The sequence below is a fragment of the Acomys russatus genome, chromosome 1 (genome assembly GCF_903995435.1).
Source record: "Acomys russatus chromosome 1, mAcoRus1.1, whole genome shotgun sequence".
Classification (NCBI taxonomy): Eukaryota; Metazoa; Chordata; class Mammalia; order Rodentia; family Muridae; genus Acomys; species Acomys russatus.
The window spans coordinates 66,934,476-66,949,552 of NC_067137.1; the positions used below are offsets into that span (position 1 = coordinate 66,934,476).

The 15,077-nt window shown below is 38.9% G+C and overlaps 1 protein-coding gene across 2 annotated transcripts in view; it reads right to left on the reverse strand.

Annotated features, from left to right (window-relative positions):
* Ralgapa1 (Ral GTPase activating protein catalytic subunit alpha 1) overlaps positions 1-15,077 on the reverse strand; it is a 213,682-nt gene that overhangs the window by 80,106 nt on the left and 118,499 nt on the right. For both annotated transcript variants that reach the window (XM_051146322.1, XM_051146313.1), the window contains 4 exons: positions 12,236-12,361; positions 10,093-10,151; positions 8,685-8,793; positions 6,780-6,890 (listed from right to left, as the gene is read on the reverse strand). In XM_051146322.1, the coding sequence (XP_051002279.1) occupies positions 6,780-6,890; positions 8,685-8,793; positions 10,093-10,151; positions 12,236-12,361 (405 nt within the window). The remainder of the gene's footprint in view (positions 1-6,779; positions 6,891-8,684; positions 8,794-10,092; positions 10,152-12,235; positions 12,362-15,077) is intronic.

Below are 15,077 nucleotides of genomic sequence, written 5' to 3' on the forward strand. Positions count from 1 at the left end.
AGGAAAGCTGAAGATCTAACTAAAGGATCTAACACGTCATTGTGCTCCTACCACCCAAAGAACCATATTCCTGACTTTCCGGATCTCCCTATCTATGTGGACTGAGCAGCCTGTCTTGAAATACTGCAAAATCCAAAAATCTGAGAGTGTACTCCAGAAGTTATTGTGGTTGAGGATATTACTCAGTTGGTAGAGTGCTTGCCTAGCATGCAGGGATCCCTGCGTCACATCTATAGAATCACATAACAATGAGCTTGGTGGAGCAAGCCAGTAATCCCCCCATTCCCCACATATATGTTATATATGTATATATGTGCTACATACATAATGTATGTAAATATACTCCTTGAGTGCTTTAATGAACACAAGCCCCAAAACACATATGAAATAAAGAATATGACAAAAATTATAATTCCATCTATCAAAATAAGAAATGCTTGGTTTCAGTGACTTTTTTTTTTTTTTTTTTTTTTTTTTTTTTTTTTTGAGATGCAGTACTGCTACACTACCCATGCTAGCCTGGGTTCAAGGTTCAAGTATCTTGCTTATCTGGGGCCTCCTGAGTAGACAGTATTAGAAGTATGTGCACCATTCCCAGTTGTTTGTTTGTTTTTAAAGATTTATTTATTATTTATACAGTGTTCTGCCTGTATGTGAGCCAGCACGCCAGAAGAGAGCACCATGTGGTTGCTGGGAATTGAACTTAGGACTCTTGGAAGAACAGCCTGTGCTCTTTACCTCTGAGCCACCTCTTCAGCCCTGCCACTTTTTATTTTTAAGGGATATTTATTTTATTTACACAAGTATTTTTCCTACATTTTTGTATGTGCACTAAGTTCATTCCTAGGAAGTCAGAGGTGCTAGGTACCCTGAAACTCAGGAGCTACACTGTTGTGAGCCACAGTGTGGAATCAAGTTGGATCTTCTAGAAGAGCAATGAGCATTATTAGCCACTGAATAATCTCTCCACCCCACCCCTTATTATTATTTTTTTAATGTATTATGTGTATGTATGTATCTGTAGATTTGTGTGCTGTCTGTGTGATTGGTGTCCATGGAAGCCAGATAATGGTACCAATTTCATGGAGCTTGAGCTACAGAAGTTGGGAGCCACCAGATACGAATGCCTGGATTGAGCTCAAGTTATCTAGAATGGCCAGTGCTTTAATTGCTATGCCCCCTCACCAGGCCCCATTTCTCAGGCTTTAGAAAAAGTTATGAGCATATGTTTGTCACTGTGTGGGTATGTGCATGTGGGTGCAGGTTGCATGGAGGTCGGAGCCACTGGATTCTCCTTTAGTTGGAGATTTAGCAGCTATAAGGCAATTGATGTGGGTGCTGAGAACTAACTGTGGTCCTATGAAAGAACAGTAGATGCTCTTAATTGCCGAGGTAGTTCTTCAGCCCCTACTCTTAGCTTTTATTCAACATTTCTTTTGCAGCAATTGGGATTGAACCCAAGCCCTTGCATATGCTAAGCAAGTACTGTACCATCCTGCTACCTCCTCAGCTCTTTAGAAGTCACTAAGTAGCCCAGGATGTCTTAGACTATCCTGAGTAGCTGGTATTACAGACATCATCACCACAGCCTACCCTTTTCAATTTTGTGTACATGGTACAAATGTAGTGAAGGTACTAGTACTAAACGTGTGTGTGTGTGTAGGCCAACAATCAATGTTGGGTTGTCTTCTTCAATCATTTTCTATCCTGTGTTTGATTTGGTAAAGCTGGCTTGCCAGGAAACCCCAGGAATCCTCCTGTCTGTACTTCTGCAGTTGTGGGATCACAGGTGTGATTTTCAGCACCCAAGTTCTATGTGGATGATAAAGATGGAACACAAATCCTCAAGCAAATACTTTACCAGCTAGGCTATTTCTTCAACCTCTGGAAATAATTTTTATTGTATTTTTATTGTACTGTTATTATATTTTTACCAAATGTTATTTCCATGCATTAAGTAAAAACAGTCTAAATATACCCTCTAATGAAAATTCTAATAGCTCAATAGTAAGAAAATCAATAGATTGAAATTTCATGGAAAATTTTTTGAATAGATCATTTAACAAAGAACAAAAGGTCAACTTGTATATGGAAATAAGCTAAGCATCATGACTCAACAGGGAAATGCAAATAAAAACAACAATGAGGTGTAAAGTACAGCTTATGACAAAGAATATACTTTTGAGATCCCAGATTCAACATCCACTACCAAAAATAAATGAAAACTCACAATGAGATAACACCTCACTTTAGTATGAAAAAGGCAAAGGAAAAATGTTGGTGAGAAAACGCTGTGGCATGTAAATTAGTACACCATTAAAAATGTCATAGACTTTTCTCAAATAATTTAAAAAAGAACTACTGTATGATGTAATCACTTCATTACAGGGGAAATGCCCAAGGAAATGAAATAAGGACCCACAGTATCTTTAATACTGCATCCAACTTCTCCATACAAGCAGATCTTCCACATCCCTTTTCAGAGTCTAACCCAAATACCATCACAAAAAACTAACAACAGGAATGATCACACCAGCATCTTCTCTCCAAAACCTACCAGTTTGTAGAAATGTTTGCCATTGAGAATTACCTAGATGAAACCCAACACAAGATTTAAAAGAACAATCATAAAGGAGTTTAAAGAAGACAGAAAGAAACAGCTCAATGAAATTAAGGAGAGAGAACTTAAGGAGAATCAATAGCTGAGTGATGAACCAGGAAACACAAAAATAAGGCTGACCAAATTAAGAGACATCCCAGGAGTAGAACATTCAGTAAAGACAAAGAAACATTAAAGAGAACTCAAGCTGAAATGAAGAGGGAATTGAAAACCTCATTAATTCAACTAGTAAACTCAAAGGAAAGCCTTGTAAGTAGAATGAATCAATCAAGGAAAATATAGAATATACAGGATCTAGCCCAAATAAGCAAGAAGTATGAAAATCTAAACACACACAGGAACAAACAGGAAATGTGGGACACTATGATAAAAACCTTTGAATTATAGGCATAGATTAAGAATAAGAATCCCAGGACAATGATACACATGAGAACTTTAATAAGATCACAGAAGAAAACTTTCCCAAATTAAGGAAAGACACACCTATACAAATACAAGAAGCACAAAGGACATCAAATAGACAAGATCCAAAAAGAAAATCCTCACAGCATTTCACTTAAAACACTCCAAAGAAAGTTTAGTAAAAGCTGCAAGAGAAAAACACCATGTCACATATAAAGAAAACCCATCAGAATAACAGCTGATTCTCAGTGGAAACTTGTAAAGTGAGAAGAGCCCAGAATAATGCATTTCAAGACCTAAAAGACTGTGCAGCCAGCCTAGACTAGCATGCCCAGGAAATCACCTGCCATAATTGAAGAAGAAAAAAAAGCTTTCCAAGATATTCACAGCAGAATTCTCCAAGACTCTGTAACCTATAGTCAATAAAAAGAAATGAAAGAAGAAAGGAAAAGAAGGAACATGCCTTAACTTCTACCACAAAGCCACTATCACTCCAATATTAAAATGTAAAGACACAACAAAAACAAAACTACATGCCAATATCCCTGAAGAACATGGCCTCAAAAATGCTTGCAAACAGAATGTAGACATACAGCAAACCAGTTACCCACCATGACCACGTTGGCCTTTTCCTTAAAATGCAAGGATAGTTCAACTACATAAGCCATCAAATGTAAGCCATCAAATGTAGACAAACTGAAGGACAAAAGTCATAAGAGCATCTCAACAGACACAGACAAAAGCCTTTGACAAAATCAACATGCCTGCATGATGAAAGTCCTAAAGAATGCAGAGCAAGAGGGAACATACCTTAACATATAAAAGCTATGCTTTTTTATACATGAGAAACTACAGTCAACATTACTCTAAATGGAGACAAATCTTGAAGCAATCCCACTGAAGTTAGGAATGAGACAGGCATGTACACTAGTTCCTTTCTTTTTCAATACTGTGCTCAAAGTAAGAGCTGGAACAATGAGGCAAGAGAAGGAAATGAACGAGATACAAACGGCGAGAGATATTTAACTATCCCTATTTGTAGAAAACCTGACATGACAGAGTTCCCAAAAATTCTACCATGAAACTTCTAGAAATGATAAATTCAGCAATGTGGCAAGATACAGAATCAACTTGCTTTTTAACACACCAACAAACATATATAGAAAGAGATCATAGACACAATCCCATTCACATTAACCTCAAAGAAAATAAAATAGCCAGGGGTAAACCTAACACAGAAAGTGAAGGGCCTTTAAAAATAAAAACTTTAAAACTCTGAAGAAATACTCTAGAAAATGGAAAGACAACCCATGTTTGTGGATAGAATTAATATTGTGAAAATGATCATTTTACCCAAAGGAGCTTAGAGAGTCAATGTCATCTCAATCAAAACCCCATCTCATTTTGTCCTAAAATTCATATGGAACCACAAAAGACGCCAGACAGCGAAAATCAACCCTGAATAAAAAAAGAACAATGCTGAAGGGATTATCATTCCAGATCTTAAGATATATTTCAAAGCCACATTAGTAAAATTGAGGACCCAAACATGAGTACATGTAAGCTAAGCAATTTAATATTTGACAAAGATGCAAACAACCAAACAATCCCCCAAACAAAAACAACAATGTAAGCTGGAGAAAAGAAAGCACTTTCAACAACTGGAGTTGGGAAATGGATGTACACATGCAGAGGGATGAAATTAGGTCCGCACAAAAACTAACTCCACATCAATTAAAGATCTAAACTTGAAACGTAAAATAGAAACTGCTAGAAGAAAAATCATGATACAGGTGTAGAAAAGAACTTTCTGAATAGGGCTCCATTTGCCCAAGAATTAAGGCCAACAATTGACAATCAAACAAGTAACCCATTCAAAAAAATGGACCTTGAGCCTGAACAAAAGAAAAAAATGCCAAGAAATATCTCAAAAAATGTCCACTGTCCCCAGTAACTAGGAAAATGAAAATGAAACAACTTGGAGATTTTATCTTATTCAAGTCAAAATGTCAAAGATCAACAAATGCTGGAAGGGAATATGGGGTGGGGGAGGAAAGGATGGGGCCATCTCAGTCACCGTTGGTGGGACTGCAAACTGGTGTAGCCACTATGGAAATCAGTGTGGAGAATTCTCAAAAAGCTGAAAATAAATCTACCACATGACCCAGCGATACCACTCTTGGTGTACGTCCAATTGACTTGACATGCTGCTCCACAGACACCTGCTCATCCACCTTCTCTGCAGCCCTAGTCACAATGGCTAGGAAATATAAACAGTCCAATGTCTTTCAATGTGGAACATTGAGGATAATGAAAAGGTGGAACGTATACACTAGGGAATTCTTATTCAGCTGTAAAGAAAATTAAATCATAAACTTTGCAGTAAATGGACAGAACTAGAAAAGATCATACTGAGTGAAGTAATCTAGACCCAGCAAGACAAATGTATGTTCTCTCTCACTGGAGGCTCCCAGCTCTGTATCTTTAGATACAAGTGTAATTCTTACTCTTCATCAAAGAAACTTCTCTTTGCAACAGACAAAGACCATTACTAAAAATCAAAATCTAACCAAAATGCAGAGATGTAAAGCTTAGCCCCAATGGCTATATTTAAAAACAAGTTTCACATCTAAGGTACAGAGAATACCACAGAAGACGGGGCGGAGGATCTGGGAGTCGGCTGTGAGATGATATCCTAGGGACATCACAAGCTGCACCTGCACAGTCTACCATCAAGACTGCTTAAACGTGAGCTGAGCCAAGGACAACAATAAACATGCCGAAGTGGACCAGGGCAAGACCATGAGCCCTCAACCATATAAAAAGAACTACAGGCACCTAAGGATGCTAGTCTTCCCCAGGGAAGAGCACATTAGGTACCAAATGGTCAGCCCTGAAAACATACATTAAAAATAACATACAGGTTGATCAACTTGAAATATATATATGGATATATATCAAAATAGAAGGTGCTTCATATGCTAACAGCTCTGATTTAATTTGATTAATATGCAATGTACTCATACACTAAAATATCACACTGTAGAATTTTCAACCCATACTTAAAATTTACATAAATATGATTAATCAGAAAAAAGCCTTAGTCTTCTCTCTTAAATAAGGTAAAGTAGTTCAGGGAGTCATTTCTCACATCAAGATGCTTTTAAAAATTAGATCCTAAAAAAAAAATAAATAAAATAAAAAATAAATAAAAAAATAAAAATTAGATCCTGAGCCGGGCAAGGTGGCACACACCTTTAATCCCAGCACACGAGAGGCAGAGGCGGGCAGATCTCTCTGAGTTCAAGACCAGCCTGGGCTACAAGACAGCGAGGGCTACACAGAGAGACCCTGTGATCCTGGGGAACTAGAGAAACGGTGCCGTAGTAAGAGCACTGGCTGCTTCTCTAGAGGACATTCAATCCGCACCACCTACAAGGTAGCTCACCACCTTCTGAAACTTCAATTCCAAGGATCCGATATCCTCTTGTGGCCTCTGTATCCAAAGCACACAAGTGGTGCACATACTTATACGTAGGGAAAGCACTCACACACATGAAATAAATGTATCTTAAAAAACATTTTAAAAATACAAAGAAATTATCAGGAACTCTGGTGTTATAAAAATGTAAGATGAAAACCAAGTATTTACCTATAAAAATTAGTACCTATTAAAATAATCTCATATTTCAAGACATCAATATTTAAGAAATGCTTTACAAGCTTATAATAAAAAAATAAATGAAAAGATATTTACCTGAATAATTTTCAAGGGCGAATCAGGCTGGTACGTCTGCAGCCGAGGCACATAGTGAGCCAGCATGTGAAGCATGTTACAAGCTACGTGGGCGACCGCTTTATTACTGAACTGCAACAACAGAGAGCACTGCCATCAAAAGGGCTGCACACACAGTCAGCAACACCAGCTTCTGAGCAGCTGAATTTCCTGTTCCCTTCTGTTATAAACCCCAGCTACTGTCAAGCTGGTATCTGTACAGTTCTCATTCTACTCTTCACAGAGCTCAGCAAAGTGCCTAAACATAGCACACAACCAGGAATATCTGTCAACTAACTGGTATTCCTCAACAGTGCTTTCTATGTAAATTACATATTTAGTCTTGAACAGAAGGTATTAAAAGTTTTTAAGACAAAAATAATAAACATTCTTTCCTAAGTAAAAAATATTCATATAAGCAGGACATGGTGGAACATATCGAAATCCCAGCACTTAGAACACTAAAGCAGAAAAGTCATGAGGCTAGTGAGAGTCTGAGCATTCTACTAAACTAGGAGCTAGCCTAGGCTAAAGATTGAGACTTTCTCTCCAACAACAATAGTAAAAATAAACCCCAAAATAATACCAAAACAGAGTAAAATTTCATAATTTTATTCAGATTTTCCAAATGATTAGATTATCTTTAAAAAACATTTTTTTTTTTTAATGTGTGGAGGTGTGTCTTGCCTGCATGTGCACCATGTGTGTCGCTGGTACCCAAGGAGGCCAGAAATGGACACTGGATCTCTTGGAACAAGTAATACAGAGTCCTGAGTTGACAAGAGGACCCTGTGGAGTTGAACCCAGGGTCCTCTGAAACAGTAGTAAGTGCTCTTAATCACTGAGCCATTGCTCCCGCCCCTAGACTACTACTTGTGCACAAATTCTACTCCAGCTGTAAAGATACTTGTCTTTAATATTTAATAGTAAAGCCAAAAGCCAAAAGCCTCAACAATTTAGGAAGTAATAAAGATCAAAGAGTAAGTGACAGAAATGGTAGATGGCTCAGCTTGCGTCTACAGACGAAGCATGAGAATCTTGAGCTCAAGTCCTCAGCGCCCACAGGAAAAGCTGGCCACACATCATACACACATGCCTATGCCACATATAAACACACGCCTATGCCACATATAAACACACGCCTATGCCGTCTCAGCGCCCACAGGAAAAGCTGGCCACACATCATACACACACGCCTATGCCACATATAAACACCTGCCTATGCCACACATCATACACACACGCCTATGCCACATATAAACACACGCCTATGCCACACATCATAAACACACGCCTATGCCACATATAAACACACGCCTATGCCACACATCATAAACACATGCCTATGCCACATATAAACACACGCCTATGCCACACATCATAAACACATGCCTATGCCACATATAAACACATGCCTATGCCACACATCATAAACACACGCCTATGCCACATATAAACACACGCCTATGCCATCTCAGCACCCACAGGAAAAGCTGGCCACACGTAAACACATGCCTATGCCATCTCTCCCTCCCCCTGCTCCTCCCCCCACTATATAACCTCCCTCCTACATGTGGTTTTAAATGGCTGCTTTCTTTTAAAGACATCATTCACATGTTTTCTAGGGAAGAAGTCAAGCACAGAAAAGTTCAGACAAAAAAAAAAAAAAAGAGTTCATCACAAAACTACCTTAAATTAAAACAAACAACCCTTAAATTCAATAGTGGAACTATTCTTAAAGTGAGTCAGAATCAAAGAGTTAATGTAATAATATATGATGAAAATTATCATTAAGTGTTGTAGTCATAAGGGCACAAGATTACTGTCTGAAAAAAACCCTTATGTTCTAAATGACTTCAACATATTTCACTAAATAGTTTTCTTTACCTTTAGCGAAACACAAATTACATTCAAAGCTTCTTTAATTTGAGGATGATGAGATTCATGAACTAATTCTTCACAAATCCAAATACCTAAACTGCAAAGTGCTACACATCTGGGGGGAAAAAAAATAGACAGCTTACACAAGGGATGAACCTTTAAATGAAATAAACCCATCAATTAGTACATTTAATGTTTAAATGAATCAAAGACTTTGTTACTCTATAAGTTAGGTGATGATTAAAGGGAAAAAAGTAGAAAGAATGAATATGCCACAAAATTGAAACCTAATTATGTAGTGTAATTTGTTACTCATGGTGATATAGTGACTAGAACAGCAGCAGCCTGGGAAAACACGCAGCATCTTTCTGACACACGCATGTTACTAAATCTTCAGTGTGGTAAGTCTTGCCAAACAAATGTGCAACCTGCTTTCAACTAAAAAAGTCTTTTGTGTTTGTTTGTTTTTTCAGACAGGATTTCTCTGGGTAGTCCTGACTTTCCTGAAACCTACTCTGTAGACCAGTCTGTCCTCTGTAGATCAGTCTCTGCCTCCAGAGTGCTGGTATTAAAGGCGTGTGCCACCACCACCAGGCCACTTTAATAAGCTGGTGGACCGAGTAAAATATTATTTTGTTATTTAAACTTAACACAACTAGCCACATTAAGAAAAATTGAAAATAATTTTGTTTTAAAAATCCCAGCAGCAATAGATGTTTCGTATCCCAGGCATTTGTGGGGCTTTCTGTTCCTCAATGTAACTCAGCAAAGTTTCAGCTGAATGCGATATGGTAGAAGAAACCAGGGTGCTAAAGTTTAGGTGTCTGATAAACTCCAAGTATCTCTCCAAGTATCAAAATAGTCTAATATCTATTATTCTGGCATATGTGCATGTACTATAACTGATATTCTAAAATGTAGTGCAATACTATATTTTAGAATAATTTAATGAAAAACTATTTTTCTTCGAGAACACATTAGAGTGTGAAGTATCCTTTTTTGGTGTGGTCTGTTAATGCTACCAAAATGTTCACTACTGAGACAACCGAAAGGTCTGCAGAGTAGAGGCCATTGCCTTACTTTTTCTCTCCGGACATCAATCATTGAGTCTTACATAGCATTGAAAGATCTAAACACCCAAGTTTGAGGCTCCAGCAACAGAAGTATATGAAGTCCTAAAGCAACAATACATTTTAAAATACAGCAAAGTTCTGCATGGGCTCAATTAACAAAAAACAAAGAGTGGGAGTAACAATAGTGTTTGTGGGAAAAGTGAGGGTAGGCAAATTATTTTAGCTATGGAGAATGAAGGCTTTTAGAAGTCTGGAATAATTTGGAGTGTAATGATCAATTTTTACAAAATACCAAGAACAGTAGTTTCATTAATTGTTAGGGTTAAGAACATCTGACCTACCGTGCGGGACCAGAGGGCTCATCTCTTGCTGAGCTTAATACAGTTTTAATTATAAGTTCCTAAAATAAAAAGAAACAGAAGAAATGACTATGATTTCATGTACCAATTCAACAAATCTTTATTAGTTAGCTATTCTGGGCCAGACAGTGCTCTGGGCATTAGAAACCAAGCAGGTAAGTAAACAGTTTGTTCTTTAATAAAATCTGAGCATTATTCTACAAGTAGCTAACAGATAATGAAATTTACAATTAAAATATGTTTAAAAATAACTTTTTTCATGATTAGGAGAGTAACAAAGGCTCACTCACTATACAGCATAACTGATACCTAAAAGGCATGAATACTTAAAAAAATTTTAGATATTATTTGAAAGGCAGGGACAGATGGCTTCACTGGCAAATTAAACCAAACATTTTAAAAATTAAGATCATTTTTTTTATCAAACTATTTTAAAAAACTGAAGAAGTAGGAACATTCTCCATACTCATTTTATGAGGCCAGTGAATTCTGTCTGTATATCCAAATTCATAAGGATACTTTTTAAAAAATTACAGTCCAACCTCTGATGAATACAGATTAATAATGTTAAAATAGCCATATAATCCAAAGCAGTTCCACTTATAGTTATTTATCTAAAGAAAAGAAATCAGTGTGACAAAAAGACAACAGTACACGCAGGCCACCATGCCATATGCTTGCAGTCTCAGGAACCAGCAGGAAGAGGTGGAAGGATCACAAGGTTCAGGCCAGGCTGGGCTACATACCAAGTTTGAGACTAACCGGGGCTACAGTGTGAGATCTTGTTTGAAAAACATTAAACAAAACAAATTTAAAAGTCATCTTTCTATAGTATTCCACTTTAACACTGAGCTTGGTTCCCAGCACTTGGGAGGCAGGGGCAGGTGGATCTCCTGTGAGTTCTAGGCCAGCCTGGTCTACAAAGTGAGTACAGAGCAGCCAAGGCTACAAAGAGAAACCCTGTCTCAAAAACCCAAAACCCACTCCCACCCCAGAAAAACCTGAGCTTGGTGCTATGAGCCTATGTTACCTGTACCTTGGAGGCTGGGGCATGAGGACCTCTATCAGTTCAAAGACAGCCTGGGTTAGAGTAAATTCTATGCCAGTCTTGGATACATGGTGAGACCTTGACTCAAACAGCTCAACATATGCTAAAATGAAACCCACACTATATATGCTGACTTTAACACATTTTTAAAGGATTAAAAAACCCAACCCAAAACTTTCAGAGAAAACAACTTAGATAAAAGGGGTGGGGGAACATCAGCCTGCTCTCCCAGGAGCCACAGTGTCTTTTTTCTCAACTCTTCTAATGCTAAAGATCATTTCAAGTTCAACATAGAAACCGTCTTGCAGTTCCTGTCAAAGCACACTTTATTAACAGGAGTGCTAAGCCCTTGAGAATTTAAAGTACACAGGCATCAGTTAGAGACAATGACTTAGCCACAGAATTTTTTATTATGGCTCATATTGCTGGGCCCAGAGCCTTTCCAGACCTTTTCACACTGCTTTTTTCTACCTTGGTCTAAAAGGCATTAAGTACAGAGAACTAAATATGTCATCCATCATGCCACAGAGCCTTTTGAAACAGAGGCTCAAACACAACTTCTTACCTAGTTTTCTAATCTGAAAACCTTGAACATAGATCACAAGGGTTAACTGTCATGCTTGTTCCTGATGATTGTGCAAGACCTTTACGCTTCAGGTACAGGAGACTGCCACTCCAAGTTTCATATAGCAGTAAAGTTCTATCACCTTGATGTAATTTATCAAGAAATAGAAGGTGGAAGTCAAACTATTCAGCTTTAGTTCAGCATCTCAATCTTAGAAGCCTTATGTTAGCAGCATAGGTCTGGGTTACAGGCCATTTCAATTCATGTTCAGCAAGTAAATGAATGACTCTTAAGAGACAGACATGTGAGCAGGCTCAATAATGAGAAAAAGCTTCAAAGCGTTTACAACTGAGACGGCTTTGCTCTTAGCAGACATTCTACTTTTATGCTTGGAGCATTAACATTCTTTAATTAGAAATTTAAAAAAGAGAAGGGAGAAAACAGATGACACCGTATATACTTCATGATTACAAACTTACCCATATACTGAGTACTAGCACCTGATGTCTTACCTTAACGTCTGTAAACTGAGACAGAGCAATATCGGGGATGCTGGGATGGAGCGCAGGCAGTTCACAATATAAGTTAGGAAAGCAAACTAAAGATCCCAGGAGAACTTGTGCTTCCACTCTTGGTGCCTATATATCAGATTACACAATCTTTAAAATGCTCTTTCATTGTGTTCTTAAGCTACCATTAAAATATTTTCTTATATAATTACATCATGCAGGGCAGTGAGAACATAAAACGTTTAAAAAGGAAGGATGCCAAAGATTTAGGTTTCCATCTAGAATTTCTTTTTCTTTCTTTTTTTCCTTTTTGTTGTTGTTTTTCCAAGACAAGGTTTTCTCTGTGTAGCCTCGACTATTCTGGACTCACTTTGTAGATGAGGCTGGCCTCAAACTCACAGAGATCTGCCTGCTTCTGCCTCCCTTAGTGCTGGATTACAGGAGTATGCCACTGCACCCAACTCCATCTAGATTTTCTACAGAAAGTATGATTATTCTCAGTAAATACAATGGACAAATAACAAAAATTTCTTGGAAAGCAACAAATAAACAGAAATAATCTGCAGCTAGTGACTTTTAAATAGAAATATAAACTGGTAGCCAGCATACATTTAATCTAATTAAAGAGAAAATGAATATTTTGTTTACTTATTTATTGAGAGAGAGCATATTGCTACATCACCTAGGTTGGTCTCACACTCACTCTGTAACCCAGGCTGGTCTTGAACTTGTGACACTCCTACTTTAGCCTCTCACATGCTGGACCTACAGGCATGTGCAACCCTGCCTGGCTAAATTACTGTCAATGTAACTCATGCTTAATCATTACCTATTACTCAAATAAGTTGATGCCTCAACGTCACTACTTTAGGATAAATGAAAGGGGATTAAAATGTTAATTCTGGGAGGAGGCCTGAGGGGGGCACCAGCAACATCCAGTTTAGACCCATCCCTGCCAATTCCCTGCCCGCCTGGACCACCTGGGGCACAGCCATCAGAGGTGAGCTCCACTTTATCCCCTGAACTCCACTGTCAGGGCCAAGGCTTTGCCTGTCCTCCTGAGGAGTCTTGCATTTAGCCAACACCAAGGATGGCCAGATGGCTAAATGCCAGCATAAGAACACAATCAATTCTTCTATTGAGGGACTTCTGGATTGTTTCCAGTTTCTAGGTATTGTGAATAACATCGCTATGAACACAATTGAGCATATATCCTTGTCGTGCGGTGGAGCATCTTTTGGGTATATATAATATGCCCAGGAGTGGTATAACTGGGTCTTGAGGTAGGGCTGTTTCCAATTTTCTGAGAAAGCACAGATTGATTTCCAAAGTGGTTGTACCAGTTTGCACTCCCACCAGTAATGAAGGAGTGTTCCCCCTTTCTTCACATCCTCGCCAGCATGTGCTGTCACTTGAGTTTTTTATATTAGCCATTCTGATGGGTGTAAGATGGAATCTCAGAGTTGTTTTGATTTGCATTTCCCTATACAATGGAATGCTATTCAGCTATTAAAAACAAGGACATCATGAAAATTTCAGGCAAATGGATGGAGCTGGAAAAAAAAAATCAGCCCAAGTGGGGTAACCCTGACCCAGAATGACACACATGGTATATACTCATTTATAAGCAGATATAAGCCATATAATGCAGGCTAACCACACTACAATCCATAGACCTAAAGAAGCTAAGTAACAAGGAGGACCCTAAGGAGGATGCTTAATTCTCATTCAGAATGACAAACAGAACAGACACCAGAAGTGGTTAAAGAGAGGCAACAGGATGGGCGCCCACCATAAATGTCCTCTGAAAGACTCCACCCAGCAGGGATGCTGAGTCTTACAGCCAAACTTTGGGCAGAGGGCAAGAAATCTTATGGAAGAGCTGGGGGATTGAAGGACCCAGAGTAGACAGGAGCTCCACAAGAGGACCAACAGAGTAAACAAGTCTGGGCCTAGGGGGGCCTGAGGAGACTAATGCACCAAACAAGGAACATGCATCCAGAGGACCTAGGCTCCTGCTCAGATATAGTCAACAGGCAGCTCGGTCTCCATGTAGGTCCCCAATAAGGGGAGGAGGAGATATCTCTGCCATAGACTCTGTTGCCTACTCTTTGATCACTTCCCTCTGGCTGAGAGTGCCTTACATGGCCACATAGGAAGAGGACTCAGGCTGTCCTGATAAGACTTGATAGACTGGGGTCAGGTGGTAGGGGAGAAAGGCTCCAGTCTCTGAGGACTAGGGAGGGGAAAAGGGAGGGAGGGTGGAACCAGGAGGAGAAGAGGGAAAGGGCTATGATTGGGATGTAAAGTGAATATTTTTTTTTTTAAAACCATAAAAAAAAACAAACCCAAGAACCAGGGCAATATGGCATCTCCAGAGATCAGATACCCTACTACAATAAGCTCTGGATACCCTCACACAACCAAAGCACAAGAAGATGAACTTAAACCCCACTTTATAAAGATGATAGAGGTCTTTAAAGAGGAAACAAAGTCATTCCTTAAGAAATACAGGAAAACACAATTAAACAGGTGAAGGAAATGAATAAAACTGTTCAAGACCTGAAAATGGAGGCAGAAGAAATAAGGAAAACACAAACTTGCGGAGACTAAAGCACCAACCAAGAACCGTGCACAGACTGGACCAAAGGCCCTATGCAGATGTATCAGATGGGCAGCTCAGGCTTCTTCTGGGTTCCCTAGTAAAGGCAGTGTGGGCTGTCTCTGACATGGGCTCAGTTGCCTGATTCTGATCACTTCCCTCTGGGGGGGCTACCTCGCTAGGCCACAGGGGAAGAGGACTGCTCAGTCCTGATTCTACTTGATGAGCTGGGGTGGGAGGGGG